The sequence below is a fragment of the Pimephales promelas genome, chromosome 19 (assembly GCF_988280905.1).
Source record: "Pimephales promelas chromosome 19, fPimPro1.hap1.1, whole genome shotgun sequence".
In the NCBI taxonomy this organism is placed as follows: Eukaryota; Metazoa; Chordata; class Actinopteri; order Cypriniformes; family Leuciscidae; genus Pimephales; species Pimephales promelas.
The window spans coordinates 29,044,863-29,064,053 of record NC_142787.1 but is presented as its reverse complement, the minus strand read 5'-3'; the positions used below and the strand labels follow the sequence as shown (position 1 = coordinate 29,064,053).

The following is a 19,191-nucleotide window of genomic DNA, read 5'->3' as shown; positions in this document are numbered from 1 at the left end:
ATGGACAACCTGACGTTCACAAACAGCCTTCTCCTCGTGGAGGGACTGAAAGTTACACCTCAGTCTTCCTATCCTGTTTTTTTCCTGATTCTCTTGGTTTATATATTCGCAATGGGATGTAACATTGGACTTATAATCCTGATCGCAACGGAGAAGAATCTACATCATCCTATGCATTTTCTGTTCTGTAACCTTCCACTGAATGATATACTGGGGACCACTGTCATGTTGCCACGCTTATTGCAGGACATTTTAAAGGAAGCCTCAGAGCGTTACATTACATATGTGGAGTGTGTTATTCAAGCCTATTTTGTGCATATATTTGCAGCAGCAAGCCATTATGTGCTAATGATTATGGCCTTTGACAGATATGTGGCTATATGTAATCCATTGCGATACACGACTATAATGACCAATAAAATGGTTATTAAGCTATCAGCATCAGCCTGGGTGCTGTCAGTATTCATCGTGTCTATTATGTTAGGTCTCACTATACGTCTGTCTCGCTGCAGATATAAAATTGAAAACCCTTTCTGCGACAATGCCTCTCTGTTTAAACTGTCCTGTGAAAGTGTGGTCATTAATAATGTGTTTGGAATAATTTATACTGTGATTGTCTTTACCTTCTCTCTTGGGTCGGTGTTTATAACATATACCAAGATTGCTACTGTATGCATAACCAGCAAAAACAAATCACTCAACAGCAAAGCCATAAAAACCTGCAGCACTCATATTGCTGTTTATATCATCATGTTTGTTTCTTGTGCCACTATGGTTTTTCTTCATCGTTTTCCTGAATACTCTGACAGCAGGAAATTATCTAGTATAATGTTTCACATTGTACCTCCAGGACTAAATCCTATAGTATATGGTCTACAAACCAAAGAAATAAGACAAAAGTTTGTAAAGTTTTGGTACATAAATAAAGTTAATCACAAAAAATAAATTGTAAAATAAATAAAAAGACGATCTGAGCCAAATTTGGTAAAGATATTATGAATGTTGCAGAAATACACATTGTATGTGAACAATTTTTGTCGTTGACTATACCAGTAATTGTCTGTTTCATATCTGTAAAATCAGCTTGAGTAGTTTTAGCTGATTATTGTTTTTGATAATGCAAAAAAAAAAAAATTGTGTGTTTGATATGGAATAGTTTATTGAGAGCAGAATGAAAATCACTCACAGCTCTTGACCAAATATCTTTTGTAGCATATTTTGTTCAGTTTTTTTGTTTTACATTTGATCACTTTATTCTGGTTATTATTTCTTCCTTGAATAGGCCGAACAAAAAAAAAGCCCTGTTTTTAAAGATGCCCTGTTATGCAAGATTCCTTTATTGTTTCTGAACATATTTATGTTTCCGCAGTGAATGAACACAACCACCCTATTGTGGTAAAAATCCATCCTCTCCATTTTGTCATTTTACCCATAAATGTGAAACAGTGGCTGTATCCGAAATCGCCTGCTATATACCCTCATCCTGCATTAGTCCACTAATTTAGTTCACTTGAGGGAGTGAATGAAGACAAGTGAGTGAACTAGGTGAATTAGAACACGGACACTTTTGCATAGTTTGTGTTTGCTGTTTAATAATTATTTGAAACTTAGAAAAACTGTATGAAAAGATTTATCTTGACCTTTGTCATGGAGACTATATGAGCCTTAATTAAACATTGTTATAATCAATTAAAAGGAGTTTATACCTGTATGATATTACACTGTTGCCACATATTGGACCAGCGTGAAATAGAGGTTTCAGTTGTGAAAGCCATCTTCTGGATGATATGTCCCCTTTAAATCGGAGACAAACACTCAAGACACACAACTGTCAGCATGACGAACGAATGAAGTGAGTGATATTACGTTGTAAAAAAAAAAATCATGATGTTACAAAATAATATTTAACAATCTGGGGTCCCCTGAAAATAAAATATAATTCCCTATATATGAATTGTCAATATATTAAATGGTTCAGCACAGTATATTTGAAAACAATAGGGCTGCACGATATATCGCATGATATTGTTATGCGCATCTAATCAGCAGCTGGTTCCTTAATTAGTAGTAAATCACCTTCACCTGCTTTCAGATGGATGATAAGATGCAGATATGAGTGTTAAAGTTAATGAGATAATTAAGTGATTAATTTAGTGATGATTGAGCATTATTGAAGACACCTGATAATAACAAGCAGAATCGCTAAAGGAGAAAATCTAAAATTGTAAGCCACCGTTATGGCAATCAGTGTCTACTTTAGTTGGGCTCTTGACCCTTTTCACTTTAAATTTTGTTTGTCTGCTATTATTGATTTATTAAAGTCAAATGAACAAAGACAACTGTGGTCTGATAGTGTTGGTTATGTTTTGACACAATCATACTGTGATCTTGAAAAATTAAACCTATTCAGATGATTTGGATTAACTTGTTAACAGTTTAGTGGTTCTACAGCATAATCCATATTTTTCTTATAACCCAAAACATTTAATAAACATTGTTCTGATCAAATCACTTTCAAATGCATTTATTTAGAAACACGGATATCAATAATCAGCCTGTGTATCTCAACCGTGGTGACAATAATAATCAGTGTTGCCACCAATCACAACTCATTAATGGCTCCCATCATGCATTACGGTATGAATAAATTATGACCTGAATTGTCCATGCAATTACTTTTCCTAATTGAATATTCTGCTCGTCACCATTGTTGAGATGAATTGAGTGAATCTTGAGGTCTGTGTGTGCCTTAAAGAAAGATTGTTTTTAAACCACTTTTAAGAAATCCATTATATTCTATCTCAAATTCTAGATATTTAGGCACAATCTCAGTTATGCTGTAACCAACAGAATAAATCACAATCATAAATTTCAATTGATGAACGTCAAAACATAACCAACACCATTATATCACTTTTTTTTCTTTGTTCATCTGGCATGTATAACTCAGATACAACAGCCAAACAAAGGTACAAAAGGTAAAAAAGTTCTTATTGAGAATTAATAGAGCTTTAGATGTTGATGTTTTATTAAAAATAATAGTTTGAATTGATGTCACCATTATGGTGATCAGTATGATGATACTGATCACCATAATGATGATGATGATAAAGAAATAAATCCATATGTGTACTCTGATCTTATCTAATACTGACAAATGTGTTAATACTTTTATATTATTTCATATGATTATAGTAATGTTACTACAGATTGAGGTCCAACAAGGTTAACAAAAAAATCTGTTTAATTGTTTAAAGTAGTTAATAGTCTTGTTAGATCTGCGTGTATATATATTCCCTGTCTGTGTCGGTAAGTGTACGGAGTCGTTATTTGAGGTCACCACTTCTGAAGTCTGTTTTTGAGGTTGCTCGTGTTTCGTTTTTATGTTTGGTTTGATTATTTGGATTTTGACCCTTGCCTGGAAGACTACGATTTTGGATTGCCCTTATTTATTAAAACTATTGCTTTTGGATCTGTCCCCTGTGTGTGTTCGTGACAAGCTGTGCCGCTGAAAATGTGTTTTAAATATAGGTTTCAGTAAATAGAGAAAAAGGAGTTTTCCCACTGCGTATAGCTATGCAATACTTTGTTCCCTCAGGGTTACGTGGATATCCAAGTAGTTTTCCCCTTTGGGATGATGACAACATCACAGAAACACTGTTAAACCAAATAAAAGCTAAGGTCATGTAAACAGTTTTTCACTTAAAGCTAGCATCTTTACTGTCATCTTTCTTGATAGCAACAGGGACCTGAGTAAGTATTAGACAACTAAATTATACAATACATAACTTTGTAGCAAAAACAGCTTCCAGGTTCTTTTCAGGTTCTATGAAAATGTTCAGATGTGCATTTGTGAACCATAATTTACTATTAAAAGATCATACATTGAATCAGTATATGTGAATGCAGAGTGGAATGCAGCAGTATCAGATAAAATGTTATTAATGACAATTTTTTTTGTTACTCTATTGGTAAGGTTCTCAATAGGTATAGGATTGTGCAGGGCAGCCAATGGACAACCTGACATTCACAAACAGCCTTCTCCTCGTAGAGGGACTAAAAATTACAACTCAATCTTCTTATCCTGTTTTCATCTTGCTTCTTTTGGTTTATGTCTTTATAATGGTCTCCAACATTGGACTTGTATTTCTGATCTCAACAGAGAAGAATCTACATCATCCTATGCATTTTCTGTTCTGTAATTTGCCGATAAATGATATTCTTGGTACAACTGTCGTTTTACCACGCTTAATGCAAGACATGTTAAAGGAAACCTCAGAGCGCTATATCACATATGTGGAGTGTGTTATTCAAGCTTATTTCGTGCATATATTTGCAGTAGCATGCCACTATGTGCTAATGATCATGGCCTTTGACAGATATGTAGCTATATGTAATCCACTCCGATACACCGCTATAATGACCAATAAAATGGTTATTAAACTCTCAGCATCAGCCTGGGGGCTTTCAATATTCATGGTGTCAATTCTGTTGGGTCTCACTTTACGTCTGTCTCGCTGCAGGTCTAACATTGAAAACCCTTTCTGTGACAATGCCTCACTGTTTAAACTGTCCTGTGAAAGTGTGGTCATTAATAATGTGTTTGGAATAATTTATACTGTGATTGTCTTTACCTTCTCTCTTGGTTCTGTAGTAATAACATATGGAAAGATTGCTACTGTATGCATAACCAGCAAAAACAAATCACTCAACAGCAAAGCCATAAAAACCTGTAGCACTCATATTGCTGTTTTTTTAATCATGTTTGTTTCTTGTGGTAGTTTTATTTTTCTCCATCGTTTTCCTGAATACTCTGACAGCAGGAAATTAGCTAGTATAATGTTTCACATTGTACCACCAGGACTAAATCCTTTAGTATACGGTTTACAAACCAAAGAGATAAGACAAAAGTTTGTAAAATTGTGGTTCAGAAAAAAGGTGAATCCCTAATTTAATGTTTTTTTGTTTGTTTGTTTTACACTATAGCAACTAATGATACAACTCTAAACCTTTCTGTATTGTATTATTTTTAAATACACATGTATCTTTTTCACTGAAGCATTTTGTGCATGTTATTCTTATCCTTGATTGTCAGGGAGAAAATTGGGGGGGCTGTAGCACTTTATCTTGTATTAATTTTTAAAGTATTTCTCACCCTTTATCATGGATCTATTTGGTAAAAGAATACACTGAAAATAAGCAATTTTATTTGAACTAGAGGGCTATTTTAAATGTAGTGAATTGGGCATATATAATTATAACCAAAAGACAGTATCTATTTTGACTAAATGTTTCCATCTTTATCTTTTTATTATAGGAAGTTTGTAAATTCCCCTCCAGAATACTTTTCTTATCTAGGACCTTCTCTAGGAAAATTATTATATTAGAGTTTGTAATATAAAGCAGATCTATTTATAAAAATTAAATTAAGTTAATTTACTGTCTGTCAGACATTTACAGACTTTTTACGTTAAACAAATTGTAATACATAATTACCGGCAAGGTATTGCAAGTACGAGTAAAAGGCAAGTGAAGTGCTTTGATTACTTTTCACTCATGTCTGAAACCTGACAGTTGCTTAATTTCTATAACTTTATTTATTTGTCTGAAACATGAAATAATTGCTGTAAGTATAAGCAAGTAACATCTGACCTATACAAATATATAATATAGTCCTTTTAATTGCTTTAGAGCACTATTTTACTAACAGTAAACTCTTGACTCTTGTCTTAACCCTCTGGGCTTCTTCGGTCAAAAATAACCGAAAACTGTTACGTTTTGAAATGTTTAATTTTTTTGCTACATCGGATGGGGCTGAAACTTGGTGACTTTTGTTGTATTACCTATATGAACACACACAAAAAAATCAAGGAGATGATTCTGATTTGTTAAAGGGTCGTAAAAAAAGTCACACTTAGCTTCCTCCCGGTCAAAAATGACCGACATAGGAAATGAATGGGAAATACGAAAAAACAGGAAAACTCAGAGAAACTTTTGGTGGTACAAGCTACAGATCAGCAACTGTGCAGAAAAAAAGTGTACAGCAATGAAGGGGTGACGCTCTAAAATATCAAGAGTGCAAATAAGACCCCCTCCCCCCCACACACACACACACACAAACACATACACAGAAAAACTGGCAAGACTGTAACAGTAAATTTGTAGAATATGCAAAATAAAATCACCAAATGAAAAAAAAAAAATCTTACTCAAATGCAAAACACACACACACACACACACACACACACAGAGAGAGAGAGATTCACTGGTAAGACTGCAACAGCAAATTTGTAGAATATGCTAAATAAAATCAACAAATGAAAAAAAAATCTTGCTCACATGCACACACACACACATACACACATAGAGAGAGAGATTCACTGGTAAGACTGCAACTGCAAATTTTGAGAATATGCTAAAATACAAGAAAAAAAATACAAAAGAGACTCGCTCAAATGTGTGCGCGCACACACACACACACACAGACACACACACACACACAGAGAGAGAGAGAGAAAGAGCGAGAAAATTAACTTAATTAGTATTATTTTATGTTTATTCCTGTTCGATCATTATTGCTGTTCCCTTATGAAGTTTATTACTTATTGAATAAAAAATTAATAAAAAAATACCAATTTATTGCAAAATGTCTGTAAAGTGTTTTAAATTATCACTAACCATCCCTTCTTTTGTTCAATTATTTGAATTATCAAATACTGAGTAACAAAAATGTTTGCATTGTGTTCCCTTTCTAACCAAATGCTATTGTTTGATTGTAATCATAATGCAAAACCTGATACTTATCTAAAAAAAATTGTTAAAAAAATAATAAGTTGTCTTTTAGAATATCTAAATCTATATCTAAATAAAAAAACGAATAAGATAGAAAGGCTTTTTGATTTCTGTTGTTGTTTTAGACATGATTTCTCTATGTATTTATATAGGAAGCTATAGGCAGCCTACAGGCTGTACAGGAGATTGCACACATGTAACTATTTTTTAAAGCCACAAGGTGGCGCTCTTCTACTTGAAAATTTTTTTTTTATAAAGCTGGCACTCTATTTTGATGTGAATTGTTGCATTTATTGAAAAAAAATAAAAAATAAATATAAAATAAAAATATATATATTAATTATAATGGAAAAAATAGCTCTTAAAAATTATATAATTAATGCAAAATATCATAGAAAACTCTGAAAATTTTAAATAATAATCGGAAAATATTATAGAACAAAAATATATTTAAACGGTTATCCTGGGAAAAAGTAAAGTTAAATTTTAAGGCTTCGTCCGTTTTTGACCGGGAGGAAGCTAAGTGTAATCCATTTACGAAGAAGCCCAGAGGGTTAAGTAGCCTATGCTGGTGTGGATTTCTTGTTGTGATGAGGTTCAATAGGTAAGGAAGAAAGGGTCAGTGTGGCTGGGACTCGGGAGTTTGTTCACAATTCACAACATAAACAGCAATAACACGCACAACTTAAAAACTATAAAGCATGCCCAAACCAACCAGCTCTAACTTCTGATAGGATAAAGTAAGTCGCTGATAGGCACGCAGGAAGTATGGCAGAGGGATACAGCGTCTGATTCCCTTTTCAGGTTACAGTCGTAACCAATACGTCCCTTTCAAGGGAACACTCTGGGAAAGTTTATACCCACCCACAGATCGAATGAGGCGAGGGGAGAGATGAAGTCTGTAGCATACAGCTTCTCTAGATGAATGTTGAAATCGACAAAGACTACTAGTGGAGTGCCATCCTCAGGGAAAGAGGACAGCAGCACATCCAACTCCTCTACAAAGCTTCCCAGTTGACCTGGGGGTGATAAATTACTACATTATGGACCTTAATGGGAGTTGTCAGTGTAATACATGTAAATGTAAACCTATCGTCCAATTATTAGTAATGTGAAGACCAGTGCGAGAGTAAGAGAAGTTGTTGGAGAGAGCAGCAGGAGTTGCTGAGTCTTCTGGACGGATCCAGGTCTCAGTCAGGCCTCAGATATTAAGAGTGAATGAGATGCAAAGGCTGGAATGAAGTCAGCTTTACCGACTGAGTGAGATTTGAGAGTGAGGATGAGAGAATAGGACGCAGATTAGCAGTATTGCACTGCCTTCTGTGCATGATGAGAGAACGTTTTCAAGAGATAACAGGACTGTATTAAAAGCACATGTTTAAGGGAAATCGGATAAAAGTATGAAAGGAAAAGGGGGAAGAAGATATTTAAGTGCTTAGCTGGTGTCCTTGCTCGTGGAATCACACGGGTGTAGAGTCGATGGTCTTTGCCCGAGTTTGTCTTAAATGCAAGACATTTTAATACATACTCAGGTTTAATAAGTGAGGAGAGTCTCGGCCCAGCAATTAACACACCACCCTCAAATAAACCGAAAATGTGTCAAATCGAAACCAGCCGTTGGCCAGTGACTCACTTAAGTGCTATGCAATTTAGACTGCAATACTATTCAAACCCAGCTGTTAAAAAAAGTAGGAACGCGTCCAATTAAAATACAGATTTGTGAGAAGGTGAAAAATTGAAATAACCACAGAATCGAAAATAGCCCTACCTTGTGATAAATACTAAGCTAAAACAACAGAAGAACTGGATATTACCAAACAATGAATTTCAGACACAAACACGTCAAAAACAAACTCAAATTCAAAACGTAATTCTGATTGAATTCATTGAATCTGACGGGAGGAAACTAATATGACAATAAATATAAAATTGCTCAGTATTATTTCAGGAATTTGATCTTCTCAACTGAGAGCACATGCTGTACTGTATTGTATTATAATGATGTTTTAATTAGATATTATCATGTTTGGTTCTGTTTCAGTCCATGTCTCAAGTCAAGTTGTTTATTTTGTATTTATTTTAATAAACTGCACTTGGGTTCTTCAACTGTACTTGCCTTCAGTGGACGGGTATTTTGCATATGAATTGTTCTAGGAACCTCAAATCTTATTTTAATTTGTGTGTATTTTGTGCTACTCCATAATGATGTTCCAGTTTGTTGTATAGGTAGTGTCCAAACATAAACTTAAGCCCAGGGGCTTCCCTGAGGACATTGTTCCAGTGGGTGAATTCTCTTTGGGATGATTACAGCATCATAGAAACACCTTTGAACAACATATTTAAAGGAGAACGCAAATATTGTTTTCTTTAGAGAAGTACATGTTATAGGTTTTGACTATATTACATACAGGGTTGCCTTCTATTCTGTTCCATGCAATGAATGTAGCAATAAATCAATTGCACAGTTGGTAAGTATTGAATACTGTAATTATACATGTAAATATGGAGTACAATTAAGTCACTGCATGTATACTATAAGGTTAGGATTAGGTTTTTTGTTGTACTACTACATTGCATTTATTTATTTGAAGAGTTCAGATGCAAAAGCCTCTAATGCCATTTGAAATTTTCTTCTTTAATGATGATTTTTATCAAACTTGTATATTTAAGTTCAGTAATTTCACTTAAATAACAATTAATAGGTAATTATCATTGCCATTTCAGTGAAATGAAACTCTTCATTTGTTTTATAAGTACTTCAAGTTGAAATACTATTAATGAAATGCTTGATCTGGATGTTTCTTTCTCCTTAGATTTTGTGAAGAGCTGCAAATGGACAACCTGACATTCAGACACAGCGTTCTCCTCATTGAGGGCCTGAAAGTTACACCTCAGTCCTCCTATCCAGTTTTTATCCTGCTCTTCTTGGCTTATGTCTTTACAATGGTATCTAACTTTGGACTTATAGTTTTGATCTCAACGGAAAAGAATCTTCATAATCCTATGCATTTTCTTTTTTGCAACTTGCCACTGAACGATATGCTTGGGACTACTGTTATTTTGCCACGCTTAATGCAAGACATTTTACAAGACACCGAAGAGCGCTATATCACATATATGGAGTGTGTCACTCAAGCATATTTTGTGCATATATTCATAGCAGCATGCCACTATGTGCTGATAATCATGGCCTTTGACAGATATGTGGCTATATGTAATCCACTTAGATATTCAGCTATAATGACCAATAAGATGGTTATTAAACTATCAGCATTTGCTTGGGGCCTGGCCGTTCTTTTGGTGACAATTATGTTAGGTCTCACTGTGCGTCTGTCTCACTGCAGATCTAAAATTGAAAACCCTTTCTGTGACAATGCCTCTCTGTTTAAACTGTCCTGTGAAAGTGTGGTCATAAATAATATTTACGGAATTATTTATACTGTGGCTGTACTCTGCTTTTCATCAGTTTCTATATTTATAACATATGTCAAGATTGCTGTTGTGTGCAAAAGTAGCAAAAACAAAGCACTCAACAGCAAAGCCATAAAAACCTGCAGCACTCATTTAGCGGTTTATTTAGTCATGTTTTTTTCGGGAGCCATCATGACATTTCTCCACCGGTTTCCTGAATACTCTGATAGCAGGAAAATAACAAGTATAATGTTCCACATTTTACCGCCAGGATTAAATCCCTTAGTATATGGTTTACAAACCAAAGAGATAAGGCAAAAAGTAGCTAAACTTTGGTGGCGAAAAAAAGTTATTTCTTTGAAATAAAATATTTATCTTTTTTTACTAGAATAATTGGGGGGAGCTATTTTCTTCACAATTTATTGTTTCTTTTTCTCATACAGAATATGGTCAATGGTTTAGACATTTCTCCTTCAGACTATTCTGCGACTATTCTGAAATTCAATAGTCATTTTCATACAATGAATGATGCAAACCATTTTCATTTCAAATGATTGTAACTTTCAAGTACAGAAATTATTATCAGACATTACATTCATGTAAGGAAATCAATTATCTGCTTATATATATATATATATATATATATACACAAACAATTATGTCTAATTTTAAGATTTATGTATATTTGAATTGTATATAACACTTCCATCCATTTGGATTGCATAGTTTTAAAGAAACTAATAATCTGAATGTGATTCATATTTGTCAGTCATACATAAATGAAATAGGTATGATTTATGCAACTGTTTTAAGAAACTGAACGTGCCTTATATTTTTTTGTAACACGTGAATGAAACCGTTAAGATCGATGTAACCGTACACAGCTAATTGCCTATTAACACTGCCTGGTGTTTGTGTGTGCTCTGTGTATTAAAAATGCATTATATTATATTTGTATTGTACTAAAAACATATTTAAGTACATTTTTATTACGTTTTTTTCACTTGGGGGAGTCTGTCTTCCTTTCTGACTGATTCTGGACCAAGCTTTCTTGCTTGTGTTTCTGGTCCCTTATTGTAAAATTACTGTAGCCTATTAATGAACATGGGTTTGGGGTGATGCCCAAGGTTGAAAGCTCCGACGCTAGCTACCCACTAAGACATGCAAAACTACATCCTCATTGGTAGGTAAAGCCTAAGAGTTGTACCGGAATCCCAACCTCAGCACCTCTGGTGTTTCAGGCCGCAGTGGTTTCCAATGAGATCATCATTAGCCAATCCCCACTCGGGAATGTTGCGGAACTGGGATTCTCACTCCCTCAGAGGAAGTTATTGGAGAAGTATACAGGTAGGCTATTCAGTCCTCCCCTGCCAGTAAGCCACTTCAGGGCACCGTTAATTATCGCACCGCATATTAATTATACACAAGAGGTCAGTCCCGAAAGACCGATAACCCTTTCAGACTATTTGGCAGCGTGGCAACTTCTGCCTTATGTGTCCTTGCGGTGTTCCAAATTATGTCCAAAGAGATCAGTAGGCTACTGGACATACGACCCACGCGTATCGGCACAAACAGCCTTCTTCAGGGTATATTTTTTCGAACAAACAATTCCCTCTTTTGCAGATAGCCTGCATATACAGAGAAGGTCCACTAATAGGTGCTTACACAAAAAAATAAAATAAATAAATAAATAAAAAAAAAATTAAAAAAGTAAAAAAGAAAGAAAATTTTTTTTATATATATATATATATATATATATATATATATATATATAAATAATAAATAAATATAAAAAAATAATTTTAAAAATATAAAAACAAAATTGATTAGATTAATCTGAGGAGATGGCAATTCGGCATTGAGATGTCGTCCTCGCTCTAATGAGGTGCTTGGGGTTAAGACTAAACTCCAAAAAGAGTGTACTATTTCCACTATAGAAAACAACTTTTCTAGAAACGAGATGTTACGCGACGTGATGCAGGCACGTCTGCTCATATATAGTACATTTTTCAGCCTTAGGCTAACAGGCTAGGCCTCTTTATTTAGATGGCGGATCAAGAGAAGCTCCTTTTGCTTTGCACAGTTCAGGACTTCAGTTGTTACGTCTACTGCTTATGACTTTATCAGCTTATCTCTGCTTATAAAGTTCACAGGAGACTTTATTTTATGTGCAAATACTTAAACACATAGGCTTTGGCAATCAATTACCCCAGTCTACCAAGAATACATGGTAACACTTTACAAGGTCTCATTTGTTAACAGTAGTGACATGAACTTCAGTTAAACAGTCAGTTTTTAAATGAAAATAGTTAAAGATAACGCATGTTGTGTAAAAGTATATTGGACCAGTGCATAAACTTAAGAAAATAACTGCTCATGACTGAATAACTTTTGTAACTTTTTATAGTTGATAATGATTAACTTTAACAAGCATTTTAATCTGTAATTGTACAATGAATGACTATCCAGTGTTATTTATATTTTACATTTGATTACTTACATTTTTGTAGTATTTCATACCTGAATATTAACCTACATTTAGGCCCATTTCATATTTCTTTTTTTATTACATTTATTTGTGCTGTTGTTTGCAATTTGTTTTTGTTTTCTTTTTTTGTTTCTTATTATATGACTAATTTTTACTCGTGTTTAATGAAAATAAAATTTAGCATTAACGAAAAGTAGATTTTTTGTTTGTAAATGCTGTCAATTGTAGTTCTTAGAAATAAAAATTGCAACAAACTTGCAATGGGTGCACCTCTACTTTTTCCAATATTGGATTCAATCTTTTTGTCAACTTGTTCTCTTACAGTTATGGCTGTTTTTATATTTCTATTTGCATCTGATTAATCTTAGCCTCATTTACTTAGGCCTCATTTATCTGAGAGTATAGGCATCTATTTTTTGAGTGAAAAAAGCATTATTTATGAATAATGTTCACAATATTAAATAAAATTTATGAAGATAATTTGCTCTTTTTACCACACTAGTGTGCTTCAGGGTGTTTGTTTTGAAATGCTTTTATTTTGTAAAAAATGGCAGTCACACTTTTGGTGTTCCCGGTCAAAAATAGCCGGCCTACAAAAAATAGCTTATTAATCACTTATGCTAATGTCACACAAACTTGTTTTTTTCTTTCAATTAAGACTGGTTTTATTTGTCTATTTGCATCTGATTTAATTGTAGGCCTTATTTATCTGACAGTAGGCATCTCATTTATTTTTTTTTTAGAAAGCATTGTTTTATAATTTTAGAAAATAACATTGCATTGTTGATTACTCTAGTCCACTTTAATGTTTCACAAGGAAGTTTGTTTTGAAAAACTTTTATTTTGTACAAAATGGCACAAGTTAGCCATCTTGTGGTGTTCACGGTCAAAAATAGCCGGCCATTGAAAGTGAATTGGACAGACTGAAAATAGGAGAACAATTTTGTTTTCAGGAGCAGGTTAATTATGTTCGTGTGAACATATGTGCATGCGTGTTCTCTCCAATCACTTTCAATCAGCTTTCAATGACACATTGGAACTCTGTGCCATTTTGTACAAAAATAAGTTTTTCAAAACAAACTTCCTAGTGATATTTAAAAAAAAGTAGGCCTATTTTATTTTATTACTGAAAATTATTCATAAATCTCAAACAATTAGATGCCTAGTCTCATATAGATGAGGCCTACGATTAATCAGATGCAAATAGAAATATAAAACCAGTCTTAATTGAAAGAGATCAAGTTAACAAAACAAATGTTTTCCAACAGCTATCAACTCACTTATAACATTCTTGTTCTGTCCACAGTTAAAACCACCTGAGTGATATTCAGACTATTTGAAATAAAAATAGAACTGCGATTCTATGAAATGCTATATTTTTAAATGCAACATTTCCTCATGACAAACATTACAAGACGGTTGCTTTTTTTATTGTAATTACTGCAGCAAAATTCCAAATGAAGCATACAGCTTTAACAATCCTAAAACATATTAGACATTATAATCTGAAATCACCTTGACAATTTTTATGATTGGAGTAATGGATACAAATATAATATCCTAAATGAAAAGAAAAGCAATTTGTTATATCACTACAAATAGGGCTATTGATTTCTCACACTACTGAAAATACAATGGAGTGAAAGAAATGTCCAGTTTTGTTTTCAGAAATGCACAATAACCAGGTTTATCATACATTGGAACTTGAATCTAGCTTGTTTCACACATATTTACACTTTTTAACAGATTAAACTGAACTGTTGTCAACGAACAGCAGAATGAACGCAGAAAGCAACAGTAGGAACTGTTTTTCTGGAGGTTTTAGAAGCACTCGTGCATTTACAAAACGCTCTCTTCACTGCATTTTGCAATTCTTTATTCCTCAAGCTGTAAATGATGGGGTTCAACAGGGGTGTGAGCACAGAGTACAGCACAGCGATGACTATACGAACATCTGGGTCAAATTTACCCACTCGATATGAGATATACACAAAGGCGGCTGAAACGTACGAGATGCACACCACTGTCAGATGGGACACACAAGTGCCCGCAACTTTGAGCTGCTGTGCCTTGCTCATTTTCCTCATAGCTTTGCCAATACAGATATACGTAATTAAGATGAAAAGAAATGTACTAAGAAGTGCAAAGAGTGCGTTTGTTAAGGACAAAATGCCATTCCTGGTGGTGTCTACACAGGCAAGGACCACAACTGAGGAGTGATCGCAAAATAAGTGCCTGACAACATTAGACCGGCAGTAAGGCAGCAGAGTCGCCCAAACAGCTGCGGGCAGCACCATAACGAACCCAAAACCCCAAGCAGCAAATATCAATAGGACACAGAGCCGCTTGGTCATGATAGTTGTGTACCGCAGGGGGTTACAGATTGCTACGTACCGGTCAAACGCCATCACAGTCAGCAAAGCACGCCCTGTCACTCCAAATGAGAGAAAAAAGTACATCTGTACAAAGCATCCTGTTTTGGAAATGGTCTTGACCTCAGTCAGAAACACTGACAACATTTTGGGAATGGTCACTGACGTGAACACAATATCAGTAAAGGACAAATTATGAAGGAAAAAATACATCGGAGTGTTGAGTTTGGGGTCGGTTCTAACAAGGTAAATGATCATGCCGTTTCCACACAGAACAGAAACATAGACGGTGAAGAAAATAGGCAGCACAAATCTGTCCTTCAGTCCATCGAGGATGAAATACTCCACAGGCCCGCTGGTGTTCATTGTGCTGACCTTTTCAATGAAATATTATATGTAGAAAATAACAGTAAAACTAAACAAACATATGCAACTTATGCTGTATGTTGGGGATTCCTCATCATCTAAACAGTTTTATGCTATATCTTGAAAGTGATGTAGACTTTATATGCACCCACATTAAAAATGAGAGAGAATCCTTTTATGAATAAATCATTGTATAGATATTATATTGCTAAAATAACTTTTTACTGCATAATACAATTTCTGGATGTGTAGAGAAATTGAACCAACCTTAAAATTAAATATTAAGTGAAACTGTACATTTTAGAGTAGGCTACTAGAGTCTAATCAGCATGGGTCAGTGTTGTCACTCTGGCATCTTCCTATGTGACAAACATTAAATACAGAAGGGGCTTTAAATGCGGTCATTTTCAAGGAGGAAAAACACACTTTGGGGAGGGGGGTGGTAACCAATTTACATTGATTGCATTATGTTGTGCATTTTATATCCTTGGCAACAACTCTCATGGTGCATCCTTTTGCATCATGGATCAAATGATAGTTTTGTTTTGTTAGATGCATGACTATATTTATCAACATTTTTATAAGATGGAAATATTTTAAAGATATTTAAAAAAAATTATATTTCATTTCTGTAATGCATTTTCATTTTAATTTTGACACTTATAAAGCGTTTCAATATGCATATTTAAACTAGTGTATGAAATGTCAAATGTAAACTATGTAATTTCGTTTTGGTTTGCTGATGTCAACGCTGTGGATCGAGTGCCCCATGGTGGGTAATGGGCAGGCGTATGTTATGGCCAACGAACACAGGTGCACAATTTGGATAATGGCAAGTCGAATGTTTTAAAGAAAAAGGATGTGAATCTTACGTGCTTAGCTACTCAACTTGAAAGAATGTGCTGTGGAACAATAGACGTGAGAAGTAATTTATACTTTGCCCTAGGTTTGGCCTTTTGAGTGGCATATCGTAAATACACCTGTCAGTTGTACTGCCATATTTGAGAAGGATCCTCTACCTGACCTTCCTCCAAACTACAGTATACTGCCATGACACGCATGAGCACTCTTGATTACTTAAATCTAAGCTCCTCCTGAGTCAGCAAGAACTGTGGTGCCGCAATCAAGTCAAAACTGCAAGGCCAGATTCCCGCTTCCCAGGCAAATCACCAGAAAGTGCAGTCTTGGTCATGAGGAAACTCTTATAATCTATAGAATTACATTAGAATGAACACTTGAAAGCCTAGCTAGCATATGAGAAAAGTTCATTCCTGGAATGTCATATGATATACACTATCGTTCAAAAATTTGGGGTCAGTAAGATTATTTAATATTTTTTAAAAGTCTCTTATATTTACCAAAGCTGCATTTATTTAATCAAAAATAACTGTGAGCAGAACTGCTCAAAGTGAAAACAGTAAGCCCCAGCTCGAGAAATTACCTTGCACCCCCCGTCCCCAAACAAACGACAGATAAATCGTTTGTATCCTCATCCGTAATGTAGCATGGGCAGGGAGGAACACACATTTAAAACGCTGTTTGCTTGTCATTTCACAAATTTTCCAATATTTATACTTTCCAAACAATCACCACAGACAAAGCGCTTGAAGGAACGGCTGATTGTTTGGTCCAGGTGCACACGACACGACTGAGTATTAAGCTCTCTTTCCATATATTTTCGTGCTTGAATCAGACAGATACACACAAAATTATGTCAAAATATCCGTTTTGGCGTATATTCACATCAACACAGTCGGTTAGGTCTTAGGTGAACACAACAGTTGGAAAAATTTCAGATGTCTATCAGTGTTTTGGATCTGCGCATTCAGCCTTAAAGTGACAGCGGTCAAATTAACCTGCTGCTGTCCAACATAATTGTGAATCAAACAACAAAATAAAAGGAGAAAATAACTCAATGTTCTCGACTGAATAATTTTAAAGGTTGAAATGAAAATTACCTCATCATTTACTCACCCTCAGGCCAGCTACATATTGTCACGATACACACGGGAAACAGTAGATCCAATTGCAGTATTTATTGGGTAATACGTTATCCAGTTCAGGCAAGGGTTAAATCCATACAAGTCAGTCCAAGAACAAGCAACAAGCTAACAGACCTTCTGAAGTGTGGTGACAAATAACAATGATTCAAACAAACAGGGTATATACACACACACAGATACTAACAAGGTGATGGGAAACAGCTGTGTGTAATGATCAATGAGTGACAAAACAGGATGATGGGAATTGTAGTATTGAGTGAATGACACCGTGGGGGACCAAGAGAAACACAAACCAGACACTGTGACACATATGACTTTCTTCTTTCAGACGGATACAGTTGGAGTTATATAAAACCAAATTTCCTGGTTCTTCCAAGCTTTATAATGGCAGTGAATGGGGATCGAGATTTTGAAAAGTGCGTCCATCCATCACAAAAGTATTCCATACGTTCCCTACATACATTGTGATGGATGCACTTTTTTTAGACTTAAAAATTTAGGATCGCCATTATAAATCTTAAAAGAGAAATGATATTTTTTTTTAATATAATTTATGTTATTCTGAAAGAAGATAGACATATGGCTTGAGGGCATAAATCATGGGATAATTTTTGATTGAACTATCCCTTTAATAACTTCAATAAAGATGAATCTATATTTAATTTATACAAATAAATATGTCTGCTTGAAAGAATGAAATATGCTGTATGCAAAAAAAAAAATGCATATATCAATTAAAAAGACCTTGTTCTTGTTTCTTCATGAGAAATGGTTTTATTTAATTGTAAGATAAATAAAGACATGTTATATGTCACAGCAGTTAAATCTGTGTCTGTTTTGCACGACCAACCCTAATATCATTCATAATAACAGGTTGATAAATATTTTCTGCAAGAGTATGTAATGCGTTTGGAAAGAGAAATACTTAATTGATTCAATACAATTCAACTAATCCCATTACATTTTAGCTGACTAAGACTAAAACTAAAACTAAAATAATTCAGATGACTAGAATATAACTAAAACTAAATGGCATTTTAGTCAAAAGACCATGACTGAAACTAAATAAAAATTTGCTGTCAAAATTAAAACTTACTGACTCCAAACTTGAACGACAGCGTAAGAAAAACAGTTTGAAAGGAATTATAGAGTTAATTTAAATTCTTAAGGGATATTTGGAAAGTTTCAGGGAGGCTCTAATCAAAGAAGTTGTTCAATAAGCCTCAATCTGTGTGATGAATGTAGTTTTTATATCTCTACCATCCCTCCTGAGGTCTGTTGAAGCCTAGAGCTAATTAACCTTACGACTGCTGTGAACGCACACAGAGAAAAAGGTTAGATGGCGGTGTGCAAGGAATAATGGATGTTTAATACTGTGATTTGATGATTTATATCAAATCCATTATTTCTGACTGCAAACTTATTAGAAGTTCAGTAATCGCCTCCTTAAATGGGATTTAAAACAGGCTGAAAGGGTTAATTACATAAATCTCACCAGTAGCTAATTATTGAAGGTGATGAGCACTTATTTCAGTCCTTTTCTGTAAGAAGTATGAGATTAAATCATTTAATGAGGATTTTTGATGGATTTACACTCTGTGTGAGGGTACATTCGTAAGACATCACAAAAAGTTGTAGCTTTCTGATTTATTCAAATATCCCAATAAACATCACATTTCACAAAGACATTGGCTAAGCATAGCTAAACAATTAAATACTATATCAAAACATTTAATGATATTGTGCATGCAGTAGTGCA

General features: G+C 34.4%; 4 protein-coding genes across 4 annotated transcripts; 3 read left to right on the top strand and 1 right to left on the bottom strand.

The window, feature by feature from the left end:
- LOC120494702 (olfactory receptor 8G17-like) lies at positions 1–1,376 on the top strand. Its single transcript, XM_089123984.1, has 3 exons — positions 1–352; positions 482–899; positions 1,370–1,376. The coding sequence occupies exons 1-3, from the start codon at positions 1–3 to the stop codon at positions 1,374–1,376; spliced, it is 777 nt and encodes a 258-aa protein (XP_088980110.1).
- A 2,635-nt stretch (positions 1,377–4,011) lies between these two features.
- On the top strand, positions 4,012–4,950 carry LOC120494703 (olfactory receptor 8G17). Its single transcript, XM_039694018.2, has one exon. The coding sequence runs from the start codon at positions 4,012–4,014 to the stop codon at positions 4,948–4,950; it is 939 nt and encodes a 312-aa protein (XP_039549952.1).
- A 4,638-nt stretch (positions 4,951–9,588) lies between these two features.
- Positions 9,589–10,569, top strand: LOC120494704 (olfactory receptor 8G17-like). Its single transcript, XM_089123523.1, has one exon. The coding sequence runs from the start codon at positions 9,625–9,627 to the stop codon at positions 10,567–10,569; it is 945 nt and encodes a 314-aa protein (XP_088979649.1). The 5' UTR covers positions 9,589–9,624.
- Positions 10,570–14,454: 3,885 nt separating this feature from the next.
- Positions 14,455–15,429, bottom strand: or6at1 (odorant receptor, family 6, subfamily AT, member 1). Its single transcript, XM_039693631.2, has one exon. It carries the CDS (start codon positions 15,427–15,429, stop codon positions 14,455–14,457), a length of 975 nt encoding a protein of 324 aa, XP_039549565.1.
- Between the last annotated feature and the right edge of the window lie 3,762 nt (positions 15,430–19,191).